At 44.9% G+C, this 24,028-nt stretch overlaps 1 protein-coding gene across 1 annotated transcript in view; it reads left to right on the top strand.

The window, feature by feature from the left end:
• Positions 1-24,028, top strand: part of MAPKAP1 (MAPK associated protein 1) — a 256,579-nt gene that overhangs the window by 229,612 nt on the left and 2,939 nt on the right. Inside the window, exons 9-11 of the mRNA XM_042783048.1 lie at positions 4,565-4,702; positions 4,912-4,968; positions 22,096-22,193. Coding sequence (XP_042638982.1) covers positions 4,565-4,702; positions 4,912-4,968; positions 22,096-22,193 — 293 coding nt within the window. The remainder of the gene's footprint in view (positions 1-4,564; positions 4,703-4,911; positions 4,969-22,095; positions 22,194-24,028) is intronic.

The raw sequence follows: 24,028 nt of genomic DNA on the forward strand, positions 1-24,028 counted from the left end.
CACCCAGAGGCTGGAGAGCAGGACCACTGCCTAAATGGTCTCAGAGAACAGAGGACTAACAAACAAATGTATTCTCTCAGTTTAGGAGGCTGGAAGTCCCAATTCAGCTCTAGGGGAAAGTTTTCTCTCTTGTATCGGCTCTAGGGGATGGCCCTTGTCTCCTTTCAGCATCTGTTGGCCCAGCATTCCTTGGAGGTTTCCACGTGTCTGAAAATCAGTCTTCCCTTCCCAAGGGAAGAGACCCTAGGTCCAAAGGATGTACTTAGCTCCTGGCTCTTCTTTCTTTGTGGTACTAAAATCATCTTTCCTAGGGTGTGTTATATAACACACCTAGCACAGTTCTTACACAATAGTATAGTGACTTTGAGGATAGATTCTGGACTGACACTTCCTAGGTTCAAATTCCAGCTTTGTTCCTTCTTAGCTGTATGATCTTGGGCAAGTTCTTAACCTTCCTATGTTTCAGTTTCCTCATCTATAAAATAGAGATAGACATAAGAACGAACATCATGAGGTTGCTATGAAATGTGAATTAGTGTACGCAGAGGCTGTCTAACCCTGCTGGCACATAGTCCAGTGCCAGTTAATGTTGTGGTGTTGATGGTGGTTAGTACTGTAGATGCTCAATAAGTGGTTATTGACATCACACCTGCTGTTGGGCCTAAGGAGAATGTTTCAACAAATGATTCTTGGTGCTTAAGCCTGCTGCAGCAAGAATAGCAGCAAGCTTCCTAGGGTTTCACCTTACCTCTTTTTGGTAGCCTTGGCCTTGAGGAAATGGTAAACAGGAAAAATCCAGCAGCCCTCTGCTCTCCAGCTCAAGGAGATGGTGCTCTTTCTGGCCCCCTAACCGTTCACTCCACTCAGATCTTTGTTGTTGTTGTTATGTGCCATGGACCTGACTCATAGCTCTTAGCAGTGGAGAAATAGCAGTGGCAAGTGGATTACAGCTGCCACTGCTTGACCTCCCCACTCAAGCGTCCCGCAGCCTGCCTTGCACAGCCTCCTTCCTCGCCTTCTCCTCCTGCCGTCCCTAAGATGACGCCCCTGGTTCCTCCCCAACTCCCTCACTCCCCACATCCTGTCATTTGCCTAGTCCTGTACTTCTTTATTTAATAGGCTTCCACCCCACCCCTTCCCATCCTTCCCAGTCTTCTAACTGGTTTCCCCTCTACCCTGCTGCCTCAGTCTTCCAACAAGAAGGAAACCTAGGGGTCACAGTCTAGGGACAGAGGAGGTCGCTGCTTCCAGGCAAAATTCTGCAAACTCTCTCCCTTCAACTGAGGGGTCTACGTATGCTCCAGAGCTGGGCTGTGACTTCAGACTGCCTCAAGCCTCCTAAACTGGAAGCAGAGAGCTGCTCTTTGTCCCACAGGAGCAGATAGGGTCCTGTGGGGTGACATGACCTGCTTTGGAAAACAGAGACTCACACATATAGCAAAAGAGGGAGAGATTATTTAATGTACAAAAGGATTTTTCCCATCAGGAAAGATTCCCCTCCAGGTTCTTTTAAATAGTGACTCCTCTAGGCAGGCGAGTGTTTTACAGATCATTAACTGCTTGACTGAGAGCCTGCAGGGCAGAGAAACTTAAAACTAAAGTGTTGGGAGCCCCTGCCAATCAATCCAGAATGAAGATAAAGTATCTCTGGAACTAGAAGTCGGTGGGAAAATGTGATTTGATTCAGAAAAAAATCTGATACCATTCGCAACTTTTTTAGAACACGCCTATTGTTTAAATGGTGTTCCCCCTGCCTGCTCCATTGTGTCCTCCACCTGCGCCCCAGCTTAAAGCAAATGCCTTCATTCCCACATCTTCATCTCCTAATCCCAGACTTGGGGTTCCCCTCCATGAGCAGTGACTGCACAATAACCCTGGGAAAGGGCATCATTGGGAAAGTGTTCTCGTGGCTGTGCAGAGCGTAGGCAGTTGATGTAGAGATACAGCCCGTAAATGATGAACTATAAAGTAACAACTTGCTGATAAAAATAATAGAAGTTAAAGTGTACTTTACATGATAAAAGAAAGATGAAAGAGGACGAGAGTCTGTTACATCTGAGATGGTTACAAAAGTCCTGCTTTGTGAAGTAGAGTCTGTTGAAAAGATTGATGCAATGGGGAGTGACCTTGGCTTGGAGCAGGAGCTGGTGATGTATGTATGAGCATCCTTCTGCTAAATGGACCCAGATTTGTAGCACTAATATACATGGGAGCCCAGAACCAAACTCAGTACGGCAATAAATCAACAGCCACTTTGGGTGTCATTTCTGGTTTATATTCCACTATTGTTCTATCACTTTAATTCATGTCACTATCATCTTTTCATCTGGAACAGTTTTATATAATTTTCCAGTGGAGTTACCTGACAAATCCTATCAAATTAACAAGGTACATTAACAATATTGACTGACTGCGGCTTCAGGAGTTGCAGGGCCGTAGAACAAAATTTTAAAACCGTGTCTCTCTGGTGATGCTTTCTGCCCCCTCTGTTTCTGAGAAAGGGATGTGGAGCAGGGTGGGTTTCCACATAAGAGATTGCGCATTTATTTCACTCTGCTCGTTTTGACTTCTATAAATGTCAAAATAAGCAGAAGAAGGAAGGGGATTTAAAAAAAAAGAAAAAACCATACACACATACTTGGTACCAACAACCACGGCTTAAGTACTTTCCTTCTTTCAGGGAGCTCTAGAAGTGCCCAGATCTTTAACAATTAATGACCAAATTGGAGGGGAGAGTGTAAGAGAGTAGTCGTAATCTATTTTAAGTGAAATGTAATAAAATTGGTCTCCTGCTCCGTTCTCACCCTCCTGAAATCATCTAGACCTGCACATCTAGAATCAATTGGACTTAGGACATTATGCCTGATTGAAATATGATGTACCTGAAATTATGTCTAATGACAAATTCCAGCGTTCAATTAATAAAAAGCTGCCAATTGTTCATCCTTTACCCAACCCCACACAGTAATGACCAGGGTTAAGCCACCGTCTCTACATTCTCTCCTGAAGACAACCTGGGGGTTCTCTGCTGTAGTCTGTTTTACACAGTCATTTGCCTTTGTCTAATGGTAATTTGGGATTTATTTATTCATAAAATAAAATAAAATGATTGGAGTGTGAAGCATCTTAATACTTGATCTCTGTTTTCTTTTTTGGTTTTAAATCACTGCCAGGTGCGGTGATTGTGTTTTTGTTTTGTGTTTTCCCTTGAGCTGGTTCTTTAATCTGCGCTTAACTTTCTCCCATTTTATTCAGATATTTCTGAGTCTTATTAAAAAGCTCATTGTATGAAATATGCTGACTTTGATTCTTTTCTGTTACAGTATGTACATTTTCTTATTTTAATTATTTCTTATAGTCTTACTTCATTTTACTTTTTCTACTTTGACCCTGACCTTTAAACTGTGGCCTAAAAATGTAATTACTTTTAAGGTTCCATATGGGGCTCACTCCACAAGGTTTTTGTCTCAGTTCATAAACAGATTCCTCGGTTTTCAGCGAGAGAGAGAGTCTGGCCTAGCTGGGGTGGTCAGGCTGAGCATATATGCCCTGTGATTCTGGGATGACAAGTGCAGGGTATTTCCCATTTACCCCAGGACACCCCCATCCCTGCCATTACCTGCATTCTGACCCCTTACACCTAGTCACTGCACAGTATGCAGTATCTCTTGCAGCTCTGAAAACACTAGCACTAGCGTGAAGTGCCAGTATTGAACATTCAGAATTCCTGTTATAGTCTTTGTTGCTTACAGCTCACATCCAGTGCTCAGTCTCTCCCTTAGCAGATAAATAATGACCTCCAAGATGTGAAGTTGGAAGGGTGTTTGGAAAGGACCCCTCGATCCTCTTACAACTTCCTTTAAATATGCCTTGGGTAATTATTTAGTGTCAGAGAAAGGAGGAGATACATTTTTCCTACTCTTAGTATGTAAGATTTTTCAGATCAGAAACTCTTCCTTGGTAGCTTAGCTCTTCAGGCATAGGTGATAGTACAGATTTATCTGTTCAACTCAGATCTTTAAAAAAAAAAACTGATCAAAATTGCATTTTAAACTAATCACTTCATTACAATAAGAAGGTGACGTCTATATTATATCTCAGAAGACGTGTTTCTTAATACCCTTGTGTGTGTGTGTGTGTGTGTGTGTTGGTTGTTTCCCCAACTCACTTACCCAGAAAACCAGACTGTATAACTCTGAATCTCCTTATCATGTCTGTTTTAAGAAGCCTGTGGCATTTCCCCAGAGCCCTAAGAAAATGCCCATGCCTACCCATTTAGAGGGAGCTCTGGTAGCATAGTGCCTAAGGCACTTGACTGCTAACCAGAAGGCTGGCGGTTCAAACCCACCAGCCACTCCTCGGAAGGAAGGTTGGGCAATCCTACTTCCGTAGTGATACTGCCTCGGAAACCCAAGGAGGGGTCGCTATGAGTCGGGGCCGACTCGACGGCAAATAACAACAACAACCCATTTAGAATTTGTAAAGGAGGTCAAATGATTACTCTGAAAGCACTTACATATTCCGCTTTTGTGCCTGCTTTTTTGTCCTCTCCTTGGCCTTGCAGGTATCTCTGGAGACAAGGTAGAGATAGACCCTGTTACGAGTCAGAAAGCCAGCACTAAGTTTTGGATTAAGCAGAAACCCATCTCAATCGATTCTGACCTGCTCTGTGCCTGTGACCTTGCTGAAGAAAAGAGCCCCAGTGAGTAGTCCCTTTTATTTATATCCCCTTTCTCTCTTTCCCCCTCTTCCCTTCTGTGTGCTGGGTGCCAGGAGGATATATTGCCACCGTGTCCTTTTTTCCTTGGGTCTGTTTAATTCATTACCAGAAATTTCTTTTAATCAAACGGGATTGTATTGTGGTGCCCAGAGCCTGACACGAGCCTCTGTCCTGTTCTGTCTTGGTGCCAGCAGAGAACCTCATAGCCCTTGCTTCTGACCTTAGCAGGCCTTCCCAGGGGACTGTGGGTAACGGGGCACATTCCTGCTGGAAACCTGCACCCACCAGGACCCTCATTTCACTTTGTGCTGCTTCCCCTTCCCATTTGGGGAACTTGACCAGTCAGACCAGGGCTTTCCTTCCTTCCTTCCATGCCAAATCCAGGGGAGGTGGGGGATTTCTTGTGGCAGCTGAAGACTAGATTTAGATATCCATCATGCCAGAAATGTCAACACTCCCCAGATTATTGGCAGCTGCATGACCTCCCAGCTCGTAATTAAACTCCTTCCTGGTCCTAGAGAAGAGATCGCTGCCAGGTTGGCGTTCCTCTGCTTAAATTATCAAAATGGATACACAGCCTGGTGTATATTCTGGCATTTTATATTTTTCCAGTTAAGTAATTGAGCTTAGCATTTAGATTAATCATTTTTAGGACTCTAGTCCTATCAGGGGGTGGAAAGGACACATAGATCACACTGAAATTCCTCCGTGGAGGAAAAAGCTGAAACTACATAAGGATGCATTAGTTGCTTGGAGAAGGCTATAAGATAGTGATTCCCAAAGTCTGGTACATACCAGCATTACCTTGCAGAATCTCTTTGAAAATGCAGTTAGTCAGAGCCCACCCCAGTATATTTTGATTTAGTAATTGGAGATAGGGCCTGAGTTTCTAATTTTTGTTAATCCTTCTACGTTACAATGTTTACTAAATTTGAGAACATATAAGGAATTACATACTCAAAAGAAACAATAAGATGTATAAAAGGCAGCAAGTGTTTATTATGTGGTTCAAGTCTTTGAGGAGCCTAAAGAGTACTAAGCTCTCGAAGGGGGCTTGCAGATGGGCACGGACTATGCCTCACTTATGGGTGGGTGTTGAATGTTTTTTGTCAAATCTAGCTCTGCTGGGCTATTTATTCTCCTTTCACTTTAGCCTATAAGCTGGACAAGAAGGGAGAACACAATGGTGCAGGGCGGGAAAGGAGTGAAGCTATTCACAACCCCCTCCCACCATTGCTGTCATCCCAGTGAGCCTCTGGCTCTGCAAGATGGCAGCCAGCAGAAGCCGGTGAGGAAATCTGCTGCTGCTCTGGAGCCCTTGCCCATGGCTGCTGGATTCCCTCTGCCTTTGGATAAACATCTCCCTAAGCCCTTTCACTCCAGCCTGTCGGCCAATAAAGATGTCATTATTCTGGCATCTTTCTTCCAAGAATTCAAGATGCTTTGAAAAGTCACATTTTATAAATTCTCCGTGTTTCTGAGAAATGAAAGGCAATCATTTACACGTTGCATAGAGAGAGAAGCTGGAGTGAAAAGGCCAGGGAAGGAACTAGAAGCCAGGTTCAGATTTCTCCACACTGTGCCAAGGAGATCTGTGATTCAGTCAATGAAAGGTAAAGGATATAATACACCTCACCCAGTAGGGGGTTGAGAGAAGGTTCACAGCCACTTGGATCCCGTTGCCTCATGAGATCAGTCAGTCAAGAAGGAAGTGTTACACATCTGTGTGAGAGAGACCAAGTTCCAAGCACTGGGCTACAGTGGTAAACAGAGCAGACGTGGGCCCCATCATTTAACTGTTGACCATCCAGAAAGAGACTCTTTTGTCTTATTTTCAGATCTTTGGAATTGTTCCATGTAAAAATGCAGATGTGGGTCTTCCAGAGACTTAGAAATTGTGTTGCTTTCCAGAACAAAGAGGGTTACTGCCCCAGTAAAACTATTTCTAAGTCCAAGTCACCACAGCAGTGCTTTTCAAACTATGTTCCTCAGAACTCTAGGGTTCTCAGAAGAATTTCAGGGGCCTAAGGCCCCCCTTCGACCAAAAAAACTCTACTTTTTTGTTTCTGTTTTAAGATTCAGTATTTAAAAAGTCATCTGATATTAAACCTTAAACCGAAAAGATCCCTGGAAGTCATCTTAAAACCAAACAATAGTTTATCTCAGCTGGTTAAAAACGCCCGCCATAAGCATTATACATTATGCTTTTTTAAGAATTATGTATACAAGAGCAAACTGACAACAGCAACTGGAAAGGTTACATAGGAATTTTAGGGGCCAGTGAGTGTATGTCAGCTAGGGAGGAATGGCTCAGGAAAGGAAAGTGAAAACAGTTGCAGGACCGTAACCAGTGTTGCTGACTTGTCCGTGGAGAAACCAAATTGCTGTATGTCTGCTGTGTATATTCTCAACAACGGCAAAAATAAGTAAATAATTAAAAAAAAAAAAAAAAAAGCTTTAAAGGTTACAGGCCCACAGAATAAAATTCAGGCTCGTCTGCGTAGTTTCATAGACATTGACAACCCACTGACCCCTCCAGCCTCAAGGCCCATAACTTTCCGTCCTGAACTTGAGCTGTGGTCTCTGAACCATTCACACAAACACACATTGCAGTCAGTGCCTCTACTATTCCCACTGCCTGGAATCTGCCTTTCTCTCTGACCCTCCCTTGTCTTATGGACATCTCACCTCAGCACACCCAGGTCACTCATTTTTCAAGATCCAGTTTCACTGTCAGTCTTTCTCTGTAACATTGCCTCCAGGAGTTTGTACCCACGGACTCGAGTCGATTCTGACTCATAGCAACCCCTATAGAGTTTCCAAGGCTGTAAATCTTTACAGAAGTAGATTGCCTCATCTTCCTCCCATGGAGCAGCTGGTAGGTTTGAATGGCTGACCTTCTGGTTAGCAACTAAATGCCTTACCTACTACGCCACCAAAGCTCCTTGGAGCCTGTGCACACCTCTGCTCAAAGTACCTACACACTGCGCTGTATTTGTCTGCTGGAAGCCTGTCCCTTGCCCCCACCCTGTCCCCATACTGAATTAGTTGACCCAGGGCCTAGTTTCTGTAACCTCAGCCCCTGCCTAACAGTGCCTTGCACAGAGTTGTCCTCAATGAATGTTTGTTGACTGGAACTTGAGTTTAGTGAGGCCAGAAATTAGAAACCAAGAGTTACCCAGTAAAATTTGCATTGTGAACTGCCCAAACAATGATGTGTTAAATGGTCATCAGGCCACAGATAAATCTACACGGCTTCCTCCTTCCTCCTCCTCTTTCTTTTTAAGGATTAATGGTAACCCTCTTTATCTTTTGTGTCCATTGAACCTTAGAAAAAAGTTATTTTAACAGCACTAAAGAAATGAAAGTCACTATATTTCATAAGTTTAGCCTGTGATTTTTATCAGCATAGTGATGTATGTTTGTAGCCGAGTTTACATCAAAAATTATTCTTGGGGCCTTCTTGAATGAATTATGGCAGAGAGAGAATCTAGAAGTAGATAAGGTTTTTGATTTCTGCAATATATTTCCTTTCTCATGTTTTTATCTCTCATAACACAAGTGTCTTGCCGAAGACTGGAACGTGTGACCAGCTGGAATAATTTAGTTGTGAAAACAGAGGAAATGTGTTATTAAACAGCCTTCTTTACAAAAAGGCATTAAGTGTTGGGAGGATAATGAAGTTGTCCTCGGTCTCACTTGAGACATGTTTGTCATAATTTTGAACAGAAAAGAAGTGGTTTTTAAAACCTTCAAATGTGGCCACTTTGCAGTGTTTATTGAGAAAGCTGCTGTCAAACCATTAATTTGGTCGTCATAAGTAACACGACTCAAGTTTAATTGATGCCATATCCAAAAACTGTGTGAATAGCTGACTTGGCAAAGGGACTGGGTGTTACAGCGCCGGCAGTGAAACACATAATTACATATATTGTGGAATCAGAGAGACCCAGACTCTGCAGCCGTCCTTCATAAATAGCAGTTCTGTGGCTCTCTCCTTTACCCTCAACTTCTCCCTCTTAAGCCTTTCCCAGAGGGAAGATTTATGGCTCTGTCCCTGTGAGTGTTTAAGGACCTGGAACTTAATGACTAAATAGATACGTGCCTTAAAAAAAAAGAAAAGCGAACATATAAATACGGACCCTTAGAGAGTTTGTTGAGAAATTCTTTGTATCACAAACCCTGAGAAATTAAGAATAAATTCTACCTTTTTAGATTTAAAAAAGAAAAAGCTGTATGCTGCCATTATTATTTAAATCAGAGATTTCCCAGTCTGGTTTTTCCACCCCTTAGGTTATCTTTTGCTGTTTTTAAAAGGATGCCACAAACCTGTGAAAGATGAATTAATTTTAATTCATTTTAACGGAACAAAGATGTGTACAACACATAGGAGAAAGAGAATGTTTTCCTATCAGGAATGGCCCTGGTTAAATTGCCTCAGAGAAAGAATTTTCCATCTTTATATAGATCCAGGCAGATTCTGAATGCAGTCAGTTCCCTTGCTAAGTGCTGCCCCTAATTCCAACACTGAAACAAAAGCAAGGGACCTTCTGTGAAATTAGCACCCATCAGGGACCCTGGGGCTATATTTAAATACAAGCCCAGGCTCAATCATGCCAGGCCTGGTTTCATCATAAGAAGATTGTGCAGATTTAGAAACCGTAAAGGAAGCATCCTATCATTAAGAAATAAGATTTAAGCCTTAATAAAGTAGCTGTCGTCTTTATAGCTGAAAAGAGCTCTGTATCTCAATTAAGTATAGATAATATAACATCTTAAGGAAGCAACGTAATAGAGGTAACCTGATTATGTTCTTTTGCAATCGTATAATTTAAAGGAAATCTGATTCTGTTAATGCTGGTTCTGTTGGTGGGGGGTGGTTTGTTTTGTATTTTGTCCAAAACACAGAATGTAAGATAGGAACTTCTGGGGTTTATGAGTTGATCGCAACTACAGAGACTGTTAAACTCTAGTGAACAGAACCTGCTGGATATTTGAGATGAGCTTCGGTTAAGGCTGTGAGTTAAATTAGCTGGGCTTACTGGTAATCTCCCGCTTAAATGAATCTTTCTTTTCATAAGTACTTGACAAGATCTGTAAAATAGTGTATTTAATTTACTAATTAAATTAAAGCTACTGAATAATGATTTGTCCACATTGATTTGGCTTAAATAGAAAAGATCAGCATTGTTGTGATCTTCAGCAACCTTAATGGCCAAGCCAGTTAGACACAAAGGCCTCTTGTGTTTTATAGGTCAGAAGTACATAGGTAAGCCCAGGCTGTAATTGAATTGCCTGCACTGCACCCTGCAGTCGCAGATTTCCTTTGCCTTCCCGTTCCATTGTTGCACTGGGGCTTAAGAGAATGTTAACGCGGTAATAGGCACAGGGCCTTCCCCATTATACGTCTTGCTATCGAGCGGTTCTGCATGACTAGTTAAAGAAGATGGCAAGAAGATTAATGAAAGCAAGGCTAATACAGAAGGGGGTACTTTTGCAAGACTTCTACCGAGGAGATATTAGAGCTGAACCAGAGCTTGGCTTTTTCTTTATCCTGTGACCTTTGAACCTGCCTTACTGTTGAGAGCTGCCAGTGAAGTCGACATTTTGATTGATGTTGGTACACGAGTCAGTCTTTCCCATTGAATTCCACATCTGCACGAAAATAGCTTTTCCAGCAGAATTCATACTGGCTAGAAGTGATAGCCAAATTGATGGCTGAAATGCTTTAATGTAGTTTTCATTTAAACCTAAAAGTATTTGATGGTTTAATTCAGTATCCAGTTTCCATGGATTATATGCATTCGCCTGTATATTCTTAATGAGTTCATCAACCCATAGTGAAAGACCCAAAGTAGAAGAGTTCAAAGGTTTGTAAACAGAGCTCCAAGAAGGCTTTACAAGCAAGTCAAAGCAGTCATCCCACAAACCCCTCACCATCCTTACAAGAGAAAAATCAGTCTGAGAGCCCAGAAAACTTTCAGGTTTGTGTAAATAAAGCAAAGCATCTCACTGTTTTTGGAAAACTACGGGTGGGGAATCGGAAGTCTTAGCTCTGCACCCCACCTGAGCCTTCTCATTCCCCCAACATTTTCTCTTAATCTGTCCAGCTGTTCACTTCCCCAACCTTGTCCGTGGTACACTAGCGTTCCTTCGGAAAGAGAATGTTAAGGGCTACGTGTAAGACAGCCCTGTGCAGATATAAAGCCTCTTCACGCATTCTTACTAACTCTGTTAACCTTATTTGTGGAGCTGCAGCCCACTAATGCATGTGTGTCTTTGTGTGTGTGTGTGTGTGTACACATGCATACGTGTGTATCTGAATATGACTATGTGTACATCCCTCACCCACTTTCCCAGCAAAGAGAGAGTGACAGAAGGACTCAGGTCTTATTACTGAAATCTTGGATGCACCTCAGTCCATACATTGAATCCTTTGGCCACACAATTTCTTTTCTTCCAATTTGATGGGAGTAATTCGAGTGGCAGAAATGTACCCCACACTCACACAAATAGATGTGATAGGCATTCCAGCTCCTTAAGGGGATGATACCCAGAAATTTTGTTGGAGCAAGAATTTTGTTGTATTCTTTACATGCCCATAAGGATGTGTGAGAAGAGTTGGAAGAGCTACAGTCCCGAGGTGGACAGGTGGCTGTCCCCGGCCATGCAATCATACTTTGGCCCCAGTGACAATAAGTAAGGCACCCGCATATATACTCGAATGGAACTACAGTACAGGAGGGCAACAGCCCAGCCTCGGACTCTATTGAATCTTGGAGGTCCAAGTGCTCCAGACCTTAGGTGGGCAAGCTATTGTATTTTTATGCTTTTGACAAGGACTTATTTCATAAGTTCCAGATCAAATACGGTAAGTACAGCCTGATTACAGAACACAACTGACTCTAACATATTAAATGCCCCAGTTATTGAATTGCCTTTTCATAAGAGTACTCTGGAGCACAATCAGGAGCAGTCAGGGCCTCATCCTTTTAACAGATATGTTTCCTAGCCCTATTAAAAGGGGTCTTCATCTATCCTGTCAAAGGGAGTCTGCTGGGGTTTTTTAGTTTAATTACACTATCCAATTAAAACTCCTTGCTGCATTTGGATGCGCCTCTCCTTGGGCCTGAGTGGATATGACATTTACAAGGCTCGCCTTTCAAGCAGACAATAGTGTGATTGATGAGGTGCACATTCAGTGAAGGAGGCGAGTGCCCGTGGAAGTGCTGCTTAGTGCATTTTGATTTATTTATCATCTCTTTCCAAAACAAGGGACCCGGCCGGGGAGACAGGTTTAGGCAACAAGGGGACCACCTCAGTTTTTCCAAGTGTGTGGGAGGGAAGGAGCTGGAGTGAGTGTGCCACAGGATGAAGGAGAGGGAAGCCGTGAGCTTGGGGCGCTTGCATCAGTTAGCGGCAGGCTGCCTGCTTAGGTTCTCCGACCCAGTTTGGTTTCCAGTAACCTCAAGCAGTGATCTGCTTTAGACAGGCCATCACTGTATTTCAGGAAACCGTTCACTGAGGCTAGGCAGCATTGGCCAGGCTCCTGAGACCTGCACTGGTGGGAGCCGACACAGCATGTGTCCCATGGACTGACCTCGTCATCATTAGCTGACATCTGACTTTTGCACTGGGCGTGCCTATTTATGCTCCCGGCTGCATCCTCCAGAAATCCAGCCGTTTATGCCCAGGGGGTACATTCACTGCTCAGTGTCTTTTTCTAATTCTGCCTGGGTATGTTGAGCTTGTAAAAGAGTGCTTCTGGAATTTGGATTTGGCCAAGAGCAAACATGGCTCTTCAGCAAAGAGATACAGAGGCACGATAGAGAGTGTTCCAGGATTGTATTGACAAGGCAAACCCAACATCTTGTTCTTAAACTAGTATTGCTGTTTGCCCTTAGCATTTGACAGATGGGCAGTGTGCTTGTCTTTGTCCTAGGAAAGAGGTGTTTCACAACAGTGTGTGGTCAGGGAAAGGGTGAACGCTATATGAATGTAGGAGGCAAGAGATTCCACTCTGAGCTGCAGACTGATGATAAAGAGAATACGCCTCTCATATTATGGTAAGTTGCTCATGAAGGCTGTTTGGGGATGTTTGCTAACAATACAATGTGGAAGAATGTCTGTGTCCTTGAGGAATATTGACTGGCTCTAAGACACTTGGTTTTCTAACATTCTTGAAAACTTATTTTTTTTGCCCTGGGACTTATTAAACAAGGAAGAATTTTCTTGTGGTGATTGGGATACTGACACTTGTGAGAGAAGAAAACATCTTAGGAGTGTCAACTTTCTTTCCTCCTGGGAGAAGCCTTTTTCTACCATAAGTTTTCACTTAATTAATGACTTGGCCCTTATGGGCCCATAATGGCAAAACAATTATCTAGGTATAATGAAAATTGTACATGCATCTGCAGTTTCTGGGTGGTTACTACCATTTCCTCAGATTCTTCCTGTCTTGATTTTAACGTCAGAAGAGACCCTAATGGAGAAGGGGTAAGGGCAAGGACTGTTCTGCTGAAAAGCTCTGGGTCAGAGATTTCTCAGATGGACAAATGGTAGGAAAAAGTGTGTTTCCCCTGCTGCCTGCCAAGCTCCAAATTGCTTTCATAATAAATAAATGGGGTGCTTAGATTTTAAGTTATTTTTGTAGACATGGAAAAAGTAAGCCATACTTTCATTAAAATCAAATGTATATTGCTTCCAAGACCCCTACAGACAACTTTCACGAGAGAGTAACTGATACTAGACTCACTTTCCTGTCATAAGCAACTAGAAAACGGAACAAAATATACGAAACTATTTTCAGACATTGGACAACAGGCAACATAGGACTGTGATCCCTGAGAAGAGGGAAATAAATAAGGTGAGACCTTTTGTCACCTTAGCTGTCTTCCTGGAAACACTTTCTGATCTGTGGCCCAGGGAAGAAGAACCCAAGGAGAGCATAGCAGTCTAACTGAGCTGGGGAGACAGATAGGAGTGAGGGAAGACTGAGGCAGCTGACATTTGCAGAGCAGAGTGTGGAAAGGAGGGAGCTACACTGAGAAAGAGCTCCAGAAATTTCCATGGGTCCTTGAATCTTTCACTGTATAGTTAGCTGTGGGTACCTAGGAGGACCTCACAGGGCTGGACAAAGAACAAATATATAAACTAGAGTTCTAAGTGAAGATGGGGCAATCTACTTCTGTAGTGATACTGCCTTGGAAACCCAAGAAGGGGTCGCTATGAGTCGGGTCTGACTCGACAGCACATAACAACAACAACAACAGAGTTCTAAGTAACCTGAGGCACTTAGAGACTTCAGAAGGGCCATGCCTTAGGTGTAGGGTTAATCAGTCCTTCTCTAACAAAGCTTTAAAGGGAGTCTTGAAAAGACTGAACTAATCTTCAGGTAAATTAACTACCTGCCAGAACAAAGCCCAGTACTCTTTAAAAGGAAACAACAAAATGCAGACACTCAACGGTGTAACATTTACAATGTCCAGCACTCAATTAAAAAATTACTAGACATAAAAAGCAGCAGAAAAATGTCTCCTATAAAGAGGAGAAAAGGCAATCAATAGACTCGGAAATGACAGAGATGATAGTGGATAGTACTTCAAAATAACTATTATGAGTGTATTCAAGAACTTAAAACAAGAACTCCAAAAGAAGAGAATGGAAACTATTAAAAAGAATCAAATTTTATGTTAATGAGAGGAACAACTCAGAAAAGGAGAGTGAGATGGTTGCACAATTCAGAGAACGCACTCACTGTCACTGAGCTGTACCCGTGGACACTGCTGAACTGGTACATGTTTGGCTGTGTATATTCTCCACAACAACAATAAAAAAAGTCCAGGCAAAGTCCTGGGGTGGGGGTAGGGGGACCAACATGATCCTGATAAACCTTACTGCAACTCAAAATTGACGTAACTGTAATTTTACTACTGCACAGATTCAGTCTCTTGAGCAAATAAAAACATTTTCAAAATGAGGGGGAAAAAAAAAAGAACCAAATGAAAATTCTAGAGCTGAGATATACTTGAATCAAAAAATGTACTGATGGGCTTAAGAGCAGATCAAATACCGGGGGTAGGGGTGGGAAGGAGGTCAGTATGTTATCTATTTCTGCATGGCAGATTACCCCCCAAACTTACTAGCTTACAAGAACAAGCATATTTATTATCTCACAGTTTTGTGAAGAGAGTAGATGGTCAGGTCCTGGGTAAGGACTATGGGCGCAAGATAGAGATGGATGGAAGATGAGCACGTGGAAAGCTCTTTAAGGATCAAGTGTCTGGAACTTGACTTGATGAATGGTGAGGCCTCCAGCTGAGCTAGTAGAGCTTTTGATTTAAGGAAAATATTAACACTGATTCTGGACATGCTGCACTGCAAGCCAGGTGCAGATGGCAGTTGTAACTGCTGGTTGGCTCTGAAACTCTAGAGAAAGTTCTAGGCCAGATACCGGCTTTGGGATCATCACCGTATAAATAGTAATGAAAACCATAAGGGGCAAACCTGGCAGAGGAGAAATCAGAAGAGGTGAAGGCCATGGGCGGAACACTGGGGAAGACCACCATTTAACAGACAGGTGGAAGATAAGAAGCCCATGGAAGAAATATGAGAAACAGGTTGACTGGAGAAGTTGACTGCATCATCAGATGATTGTGTCTTCATGGAGGCCCAGGGAAGAGAGGATTTCAAGGAGAAATATGAAAATATAACTGCAAAGTCAAGCAAAAGAAAAGCTCAGAAGTACCTGTTGGATCTGTCAACACAGAGGATGTAATGTTATACCTCTTGTTATACCTTTGTTGTTGTTGTGATGTGCCGTGGAGTCGGACCCGACTCATAGCGACCCCTCCTTGGGTTGCCGAGGTGGTACCACTACGGAAGTAGACTGCCCAACTTTCCTTCCGAGGAGTGGCTGGTGGGTTTGAACTGCCAGCCTTCTGGTTAGCAGTCAAGAGCCTTAGGCACTACGCTACCAGAGCTCCTTGTTATACCTTAGCAGGCGTATTTTTCCAATAAATTGATAGAAGAAGGAGGGAAAGCATAGAGCCTTGGGAGTGTTTATGACTAGAAAGCCTTAATTATGTTTATAGACAGGAGCAAGGGAGAGTTTGAAAAATGCAGTTCCTACTCCAGAAATGAGAGATGTCATTAGAGGTCCTTGGGCCTCTGCCACTGTGGGACACTCCGGAAGGTCGCCAGTTGAATTACGTGGAACTGCAGCTCCCTGCAGGCAGCTCCGAGTTGTTTCTTACAATGACAAGTGGACCTGAAAGGGGTTTTCAGCCCAGAGACCAGAGAAGCACAGCACAGCCTTTCCTGCCAGTGCCAGTGGACAGGTGAGGCTTTGCCTAAAAGAATGTGCGTTCTCTTCCATTTCCCTTTGAAATCCAATGAGAGGTTTTTCCACCCCCTTGCAGGCCAGAGGGACTAGAAAAGATCAGATCCTGAAAGCCCATTCTTTGAGAAGTATCCATGCCTGATGTAAAGGAATTAAGAACAAAGCCAAATCCGCAAGGATGCTCTTCATACCCTATACATACAATACTGGAAACTTTATAAGTAACATAAATGCCCAACAGGGAGATAGAACTGTGGGCACAGTTAAAGTTGGAATAAAATACAGCCATTGGAAAAGGTGATTATGGAGACTAGGTAGCAACAGAAAATTGGCTGATAAAATGTTAACTAAAATAAAGTAGTGAAGATGATGTGAGAATGACCAGAAGAGAGGTTGTGACTGTCACTGTGCTTGGGCGTTAGGAGTAAAGGTTGGGGGGAGGCTTTTCCTCTGTCTTCTAAATGCTAGTGATTTTTTAAAATACAAATTCTTATTGAAAAGGAATGAAATTCAAAGCTTTTTTGTTTTGATGAGTTGTGACCCCTGGAGTTTTACCCAGAGGTGGGTTGCAGGCTTCATTTGGTGACCCCAGCTCCAAGCAGTCACTGCCAGCCTCAGTCATTGCCAGCAGGTTGTGTTCAGAGGGGCCTCTTTGCAAACTACCTTGTCTGTTCCGTGTGTGGTGGAAATCTGGGAGCACCGTTTGCTTTCACTCCTTCCACCTTCTGGTAACAGAAGCCTTTTCGGTATGACCACTGCTGAATCGGCTTTGTTGTTGTTGTTGTTGTTGTTATGTGCCATCCAGTCGGATCTGACTCATAGCGACCCCTCCTTGGGTTTCCGTGGCAGTATCACTACGGAAGTAGATTGCCCAACCTTCCTTCTGAAGAGTGGCTGGTGGGTTTGAACCGCCAGCCTCCTGGTTAACAGTCAGGTGCCTTAGGCATTATGCTACCAGAGCTCCTGCTGAATCGGCTTTGTTGTTGTTGTTGTTGTTTGGCATCGAGTTGGACCCGACTCATAGTGAGCCCTCCTTGGGTTTCCGAAGCAGTATCACTACGGAAGTAGATTGCCCCATCTAAGCTAGGGGACCTGTTTTCTCAGTACAGCTCTTAGTTTAGTTAAAATTCCTAACGCAAAGGATCTACTACAGCCCAGAAGCTCAGACAGCTCCCTTTCACATTTGTGCCGCTAATGAAGTTTCTGCTCCGTATCATGTTCCATCTTCACTGTTGTACTTTGGAGGAAAAAAAAAAAAACATAAATGTAAATTATGTTTTACATCTCTAGATTTTTATTTCATTATTTTTTTTTCCAACATAAAAACTTCCACAGTTACAACTCAGGGATGTTGATGATCTTTTTCATATTGTGCCACCATTGTTGCTATCCTTCTCCAAAATATTCCAGCACCGTTAGTATAAACTTCATGTTTTATTTCAATATTCAGAAGCAGACACAGAACTTCAGGATCTGCCCTGCATGTGTGGCCAGTGCTTAGATGCAACTTTCTATGCTGTTGTATTGCAGTCTCCCCCTGTGGTACTATAGTGGCAAACCTGCTCTAGGTAGGCCAGTGGAAAATGAAATCCTCAAAACAATGAGCATTCTATTTTTAAGTATAGTTCCCTCACAGTTGTGAGAGTTATCGCCATCACCCAGTAAGGCCTTGGCAATCCAAGCTGTGGATGAGATGCCTTCGGACGCTCACTCGTCCTGAGTTCATGGAGAGTAGGGCCCGGCCACGGTCCCACAGCTGAACCGGGCAGAGCTGGGATCCCATCCTTCATCTCTGACTCTGGCGCCCAGGCTTTTACCCCCTCTGTAAACCAGGCTTTTGTCATGCTCTGTCTTCCAAACAGAATTCAACAATACACGAAAAATAATTTTTACTAATTGAAACATTAGACTTTGTATTTTGTTTCAAATTTTACTGATAGGTAGTTTTTTTTTCTCAGCTGACATTTCACAAAGATTGTTCATTCCGTATCCCTTTCATCTGCAAACGGATACTGTTTGAATTTTCAAGGGTAACTCTGCCCCACCGCTGATTCGCTGATTCCCTCTAATGCCCCGACAGATGCTGACTACAGCTGAGGATGTAATTTGACCCCTCACCCTCTGTTACTTGTGATAAACCTTGAGGTAGCCGAGGCCAATGAAGTATTTGAGAACAGACTTCTTACCCTGTCTGCATCAGTTGAAATGCCAGTGATCCCTTCTTCCCAGATACCTCTGGTGAAAATTTACTGTGTGGCATAAATCACTCATGTTTATTGAAACATTCATTTTCAGCAAGAGGCTAATTAACTTGTTGTACTTTAATATATAGGTTTTGGACTGGGTGAGATTATACAAGTGTGAATTCTGCTTATTAGCCGATACTCTGTTGTAAAGCGTCCTCAGGTCCTGCCCGCACTCCCTTCTCTATGTTCTCAAATCGATCCCTAGCTCAGCATCCATTTTGCCCCTATCTAGCTCAGACCCACATCTGCGCCTACCTAGATGACTATGGCAACTGCCTCCAGGCACTGGAGAAGCAAATAAAGGCCCTAAAACACAAAGCGACCATTTATTTCACTGCCCTGCTTAAAACTCAGTGGTGGCCCATTGGTTGGTGAGTTCAGGTACACCCACTCTGCTCCGAGCTCCCACAGAGGTGGTGCTGCCTCTCGGCGCCATACGCATGTTCATCCTGTCTCCTTAGCTTGTTGCCTCCTTCCTCTTTCCTGTCCTTCTCCACCTCCCATCATTCCCCAGCTAGCCCCCGTCCCTCCTCCAAGACTGTGCAGGTGTCAGCTCCTCTAAGAAACTGCCCCTGGTGCCCCTTCCCCACACTGGGCAGCCGTCTCCCACTTCAGCGTCTCACTGAAGTTCCCTGCACTTAATCATACTTGACTCTCCATGTTTATTTCTCTGTTCCTTCTAATGGCCTGTGCTCCCGTAGGGCTTGATCTGAGGAAAACGGCCCTTCTTGCCAAACAACAGGACAAAAGATGCCCTGAAGTGGGGTGGGCTGGGGTATGAATCCTCAGAACAACAACTCTTAGAGTGAGTTGACCCCATGTCTCACACTCCAGCGTGGATGAAAACATGGCTGCCAATCTTAACCTGAGAGTAGAAACAGAGCTCTGCCCATAAAGCTAGAGGGAGGCTGGCTGCTGGGGCTGTCTGTCCCACTGCACTTTAACCTGGGTTATTCACAGCCTGACTGTAATTGTTTGCAAAAGGGCCAGTGCATTAAAATCCAAGCACAAGTCCCAGTGCTCTGTGTTTTCTCCCCTTTGTAGTGTAAATGCTTTCACAGGCAGACAGTCAGAGACTTGAGAGAGGCGGGGATGGGTGGAACTCTTCACCGTTTTCATCCATTTCATTCTTCCCCAGGTGGGCTCTAGAAAGAGTACTGGGGACAAGGGAGGGCCACACACAGCACAGACAGACAACATACGAAGGCGGAACGTGTGGGCTCACCCGGCCCAGACACGCGGTTTTTCAGGAGACTTGGCACGGGGTGATGTCTTTTTCTTCTTTGGGTGTTGGTGCTGTGCACGCAAACAGGCCACCCTTCCGTGGGCCACCGCTGGTAGTGCTGCACGGTCATGGCCGTCCCAGGGGCACAGTGTCCACACCTCCTTCCCGAGGCCCCAGGCCTGTACAAACCGCACCACACATATGCTGTGTGTAGATTGGACTCAGCTTAAATGCAAAAATGTTTTAACAGCATCTCAGTTCTTCAGGCAAAACATGCTCCTGCTCCAGCATCTTGGGGTTGGGTTTGGTTTGTCAGTGACAAGTGGGAGCAGCTGGTGTGGACAGTCCATGAGATCACTTATGAGAGTGGTCAGTGAACCCCGAAGCTGAAGGTCTGCGGCTCCCTAAGACCTTCTGGTTCTGTCTAGCCCCAGGCCTTGGTATGTGTGTCTGTCATGGCCAGGTGTCGGCAGCACGGCTCCTGGAGAGCGTCTCTCTGTCCTTCACAGCCCGGCGCCTTCATAGACGGCTCTGCCTGGTCACAGCATGGCCGACACAGATAGCTCCGTGGTTCCTGGATGGGTCCTGTGAAGACAAAGGACTGTGTACGCGTCTGTGTCTCTGTGTCTCTGTGTGCGTTTGCAGGCGCACATAAAGATAGCTGCATGGTGGGGGCAGCTATCCACGGCCTTATCAGAAACAAGTGATTTAAGTATTAACATAGTGATTAGCTTCCAGTTAAGAATTTTAACAGTTTAATGCCACACTTTAGAATCAGGCTAAATTGGTCAAATGATTGAAAGAGATTTTCCAAAAATTATTAGCTAATTTTTTTCGATACAGAATTTATAGTCCCAATTAGTGTATCAAAATGATGTTTCCAGGATAAAATACCAACGGCACAAATTTTCTCGCCACAGATGTACCACATCTATCAGTTTATTTTTGGAGAGCTGAAGAATTAGCTACTGTAAATAAAGTCCTTAAGAAGATTTCTCCGGGAAAGAGGTGAACTTACAGTAATATGGGTGATATATTATTAATTAATAACTGTGACCAGCGCTGCTTCAATTAAAAGGACAGCGGATGAGAAGGCCTACTAGACAGGATATGCTGAATTTTAATTTACCAGCACTGGGGCTGCGAGCTCACTGGAGAAGGCTGGGTCTGAGGCTGTCTGCAGGCGGCCCCTGCGCGGGACGTGTGATGGCACCAGCTGCTCCTTACTTTGGGAACATTTACTGAACACCGACTGCATGTCTCTCTTGGGCAGAGCCCCTTGGTTGTCATTAATAAAACCCAGTTTCAAGATAGCTTAAGAAGAAGGAGGAATTTCTTGGAAGGTCCTGGGCCCCAGAATCCCAGGAGAGCATGTGTGTGGGTAGGGGGAGTACTGTGTGGAACTGAGACCAAGAGTTGCAAAGACCCTGGTTTTACTTCTCTGTAGTTCTTGTGCCAGCTCAGACGGGCTGGCAGCTGTGTCCCAGTTTAGGAGAGGGCACTCTGATTGGCATGTCCGGCCAAGAGGACAAAGAGTGCATAGCAGTGGGTGTCAGAGCCAGCAGATTCCCTTGGCCGGCTGTGGACAGCGTGACAGCCCACGCAGGTTGGGTACGTGGAAGTGTGGCTGTGAATACTCGCCCAGAAAGGCAGCAGCTGAGCCAGGTCGGCGAGGATTGGCAGGTCTTTAACAGACAGGTCAGTGAGAGGGGCATCGGACAGGTCAGTGAGAAGGGCGTCGTGGGGCGGGAAGGAGCACGTGCAGAGGCAGGCGGGGGGCCTATGGGGTGAGCTGCCTGTGAGCTAGACCTGCTTGTGAGGCTGTGGAGTGAGAGAAGGCTAGACCAGAAAGTCGGCCCAGGAACGGCAATGGCAATGTTATTTGGCAGGAGATAGGAAAGGGGTTTGAAAGGAGTCAGATTTCTGCACTCAGATCGCTGACCCCTGAGGTCGGTCTTGCTTTGTGAGCTCAGCCTTTCCTGGGCAATCTTTAGCAAGCAACCACCCCGCCCCTAATCCTTCCAGCGTGGAAATGACCGTCTTTCCTGGGAGTGTGTCCTGTGAGGGAAATGACCAGAGCCCTTGAGAGGGCTTCTCAGCAGGGTCCCAAGCCCAGGACTGACCCCTCCTGCAGCACCTCCCACCTTAGCAGGAGCCAGGACTAGGGCAAAGCCTCCATAAAGCATTACTATTGGCTTTTCTCCGTCCTGTTCATTCACTCTATTTTTACAGTAATAATTTGGTGTCAGTAGACCTTCTGCCCTAGAAACACTGCCTTCGCCTTGTAATTATTGTGTACAAGTGCTGTGAAGCCTACCTAACGTGGCGCCCCCTCAGGAGTGGAGTGGGACTGACTAGCTCTTCAGTCTTTCTCTTTTGTTTTGATTTGCTGTCCATTCTCTGTGGCCTGTGATGGAACAGTGGACCTTCCCAGGACGGGGAGCTGCTGCTCAGCCCCCACTTGCTCTCACCTGAATTGCAATGATAAAGGGAGAGTGAGTGGGGCCCCTCCCGTGTTAGCTCACTGCACCCCCTCACTGCTGCCTTTTCCCTCTCTCTCCAGGTCACGCGATATTTAAACTCACGTATCTAAGCAATCACGACTATAAACACCTCTACTTTGAATCGGACGCTGCTACCGTCAACGAGATTGTGCTCAAGGTGGGTGGTCCTCCTCAGCCCAAACCAAAAAAACCAAACTCACTGCCGTCAAGTCAGATCCAACTCATAACAACCCTTCCTTGGGTTTGCAAGGTGGTATCTCTATGGAAGTAGATTGTCCAACCTTCCTTCTGAGGAGTGGCTGGTGGGTTTGAACCGCCAGCCTTCTGGTCAGCAGTCAGTACCTTAAGCACTGTGCCACCAGAGCACCTTTTATTCTTTTTATGCACCATTTATTTTCCTTCAGCCTTTGCCAGGGGTTCCTTGAGGTTCCTAGAGCAGACCCTGAAGAAATTATTGTTACTTTTTTGAAGATGCCTTAATTGTACTCAAGGTGATTTGAGCAACCTGTTCTAAGCATTCACAGCTTTTTGCTGGAATTGTATGTTACCATGTATCAACAATAACCAGCCCTTCCTATGTGCCAGGCTGGTGCTTGGGGTCCAGCCGTGACCCAGACAGGCCTGGTCCCTGCCCTCAGCTTTCCCTCTATGAAGGGGGACAGACATTAAATGGAAAATTACAGAGAGAATTTTAATTAGTCACAAAAGTGCTGTGTAGGTTTGTAAAGGGTAAGCTGACTCCGGGCTGGGGTGGGGGTGGGAAGAGCTCAGTCCTGAAGGATAAAAAGGCAGGAATCTCATCGGGTCAGGGGAGAGTGAGCATTCCCGTCTGTGAAGGGGCCAAAAGGCCGGGCAGCAGGTGGGCTGGGAGGCTGTGCCCGGGGTGGCTGGAGCAATGGAGGGGGAAGACATGAGGCACAGGGAGGCTGGAGGAGCCGGACCCACCAAAACAACCAAACCCAACTCACTGCCATCGAGTGCATTCCAACTCATAGCGACCCCTGTTGGGTTTCCGAGGCGGTAAATCATTACGGAAATAAATTGCCCCATCTTCTTAATGTGGAGCAGCTGGTAGGTTTGAACCACCAACCTTCTGATTAGTAGTCAAATGCCTTAGGCACTGTGCCACCAGAGCCTTGCTAACCACAGAACCTTACAAATCAGGGTCAGGCTGAGAAAAGTTTTACTGGATGTAGGAGTCCGCTGGGGTCTTATTGATTGGGTAAGTCTGGGTGGGACCCAAAATTGGGTGTTTTACACTCCCAGGTACTGCCCAGGCTTCTAGTCTTTGCACCACGCTCTGAGTGGCATGTTTCTGTGCTAGTGGTTTTCAGACTCTTTCCCCCAGTGAGAATCCTTTCCTCAAGCCAAATGGTGTCTAGATGGATCAGATAGGAAAAGCAGAGCTCCTCCAGCAGGGCAAGACTCAGAGCCAGACGAGGCTCCCCACCTCCTACCTGTGTGATCCCGGCTGGTACGGCACCTCGCTCGCCTTAGTTTTCTCACCTATACAGTGTGGAGCACGGTACATACGCTGCCCCCCACCCCAACCCCCCAAAGGGCTTCTACAGCACAAATCAAGTAAGAGATGAAAAACCTACCTAGGTTATTATTCCTTCTTAAGAATGGGAGTGCTCCTGTGACAATAGTGAAAGGAGCTAAGTAAAGTACACTGAGGGACTGCAAAGCGTAGGACCTGGGCTAAGTGCTGTGCATAGTGCGTTAACGTTGGATCTGCACGTCTCTGCGAGGTAGGGAAGTCAGATTATTCCCATTTCCCACATGAAAACTGAGGCTCAGAAAAAAATAAGTCACTTAGCCAGCATCGGGACTCCCATGAGTGGCAGAAGCAGCAATTGACTGACTCTGGGTTTGGCAGATTCCAGAACCTGTGCCGCAGGCCCCCAAGATGTACACAGTCTTAAGGAGCTGAATGGGAGAGTTCAACCAAATGGAATTGCTTTGCAGGAACATTTTGAAGCCGAGTCCTTA

The sequence above is a fragment of the Orycteropus afer genome, unplaced genomic scaffold (genome assembly GCF_000298275.1).
Source record: "Orycteropus afer afer isolate SDZICR_OR568_19922 unplaced genomic scaffold, OryAfe1.0 scaffold00611, whole genome shotgun sequence".
NCBI lineage: Eukaryota > Metazoa > Chordata > Mammalia > Tubulidentata > Orycteropodidae > Orycteropus > Orycteropus afer.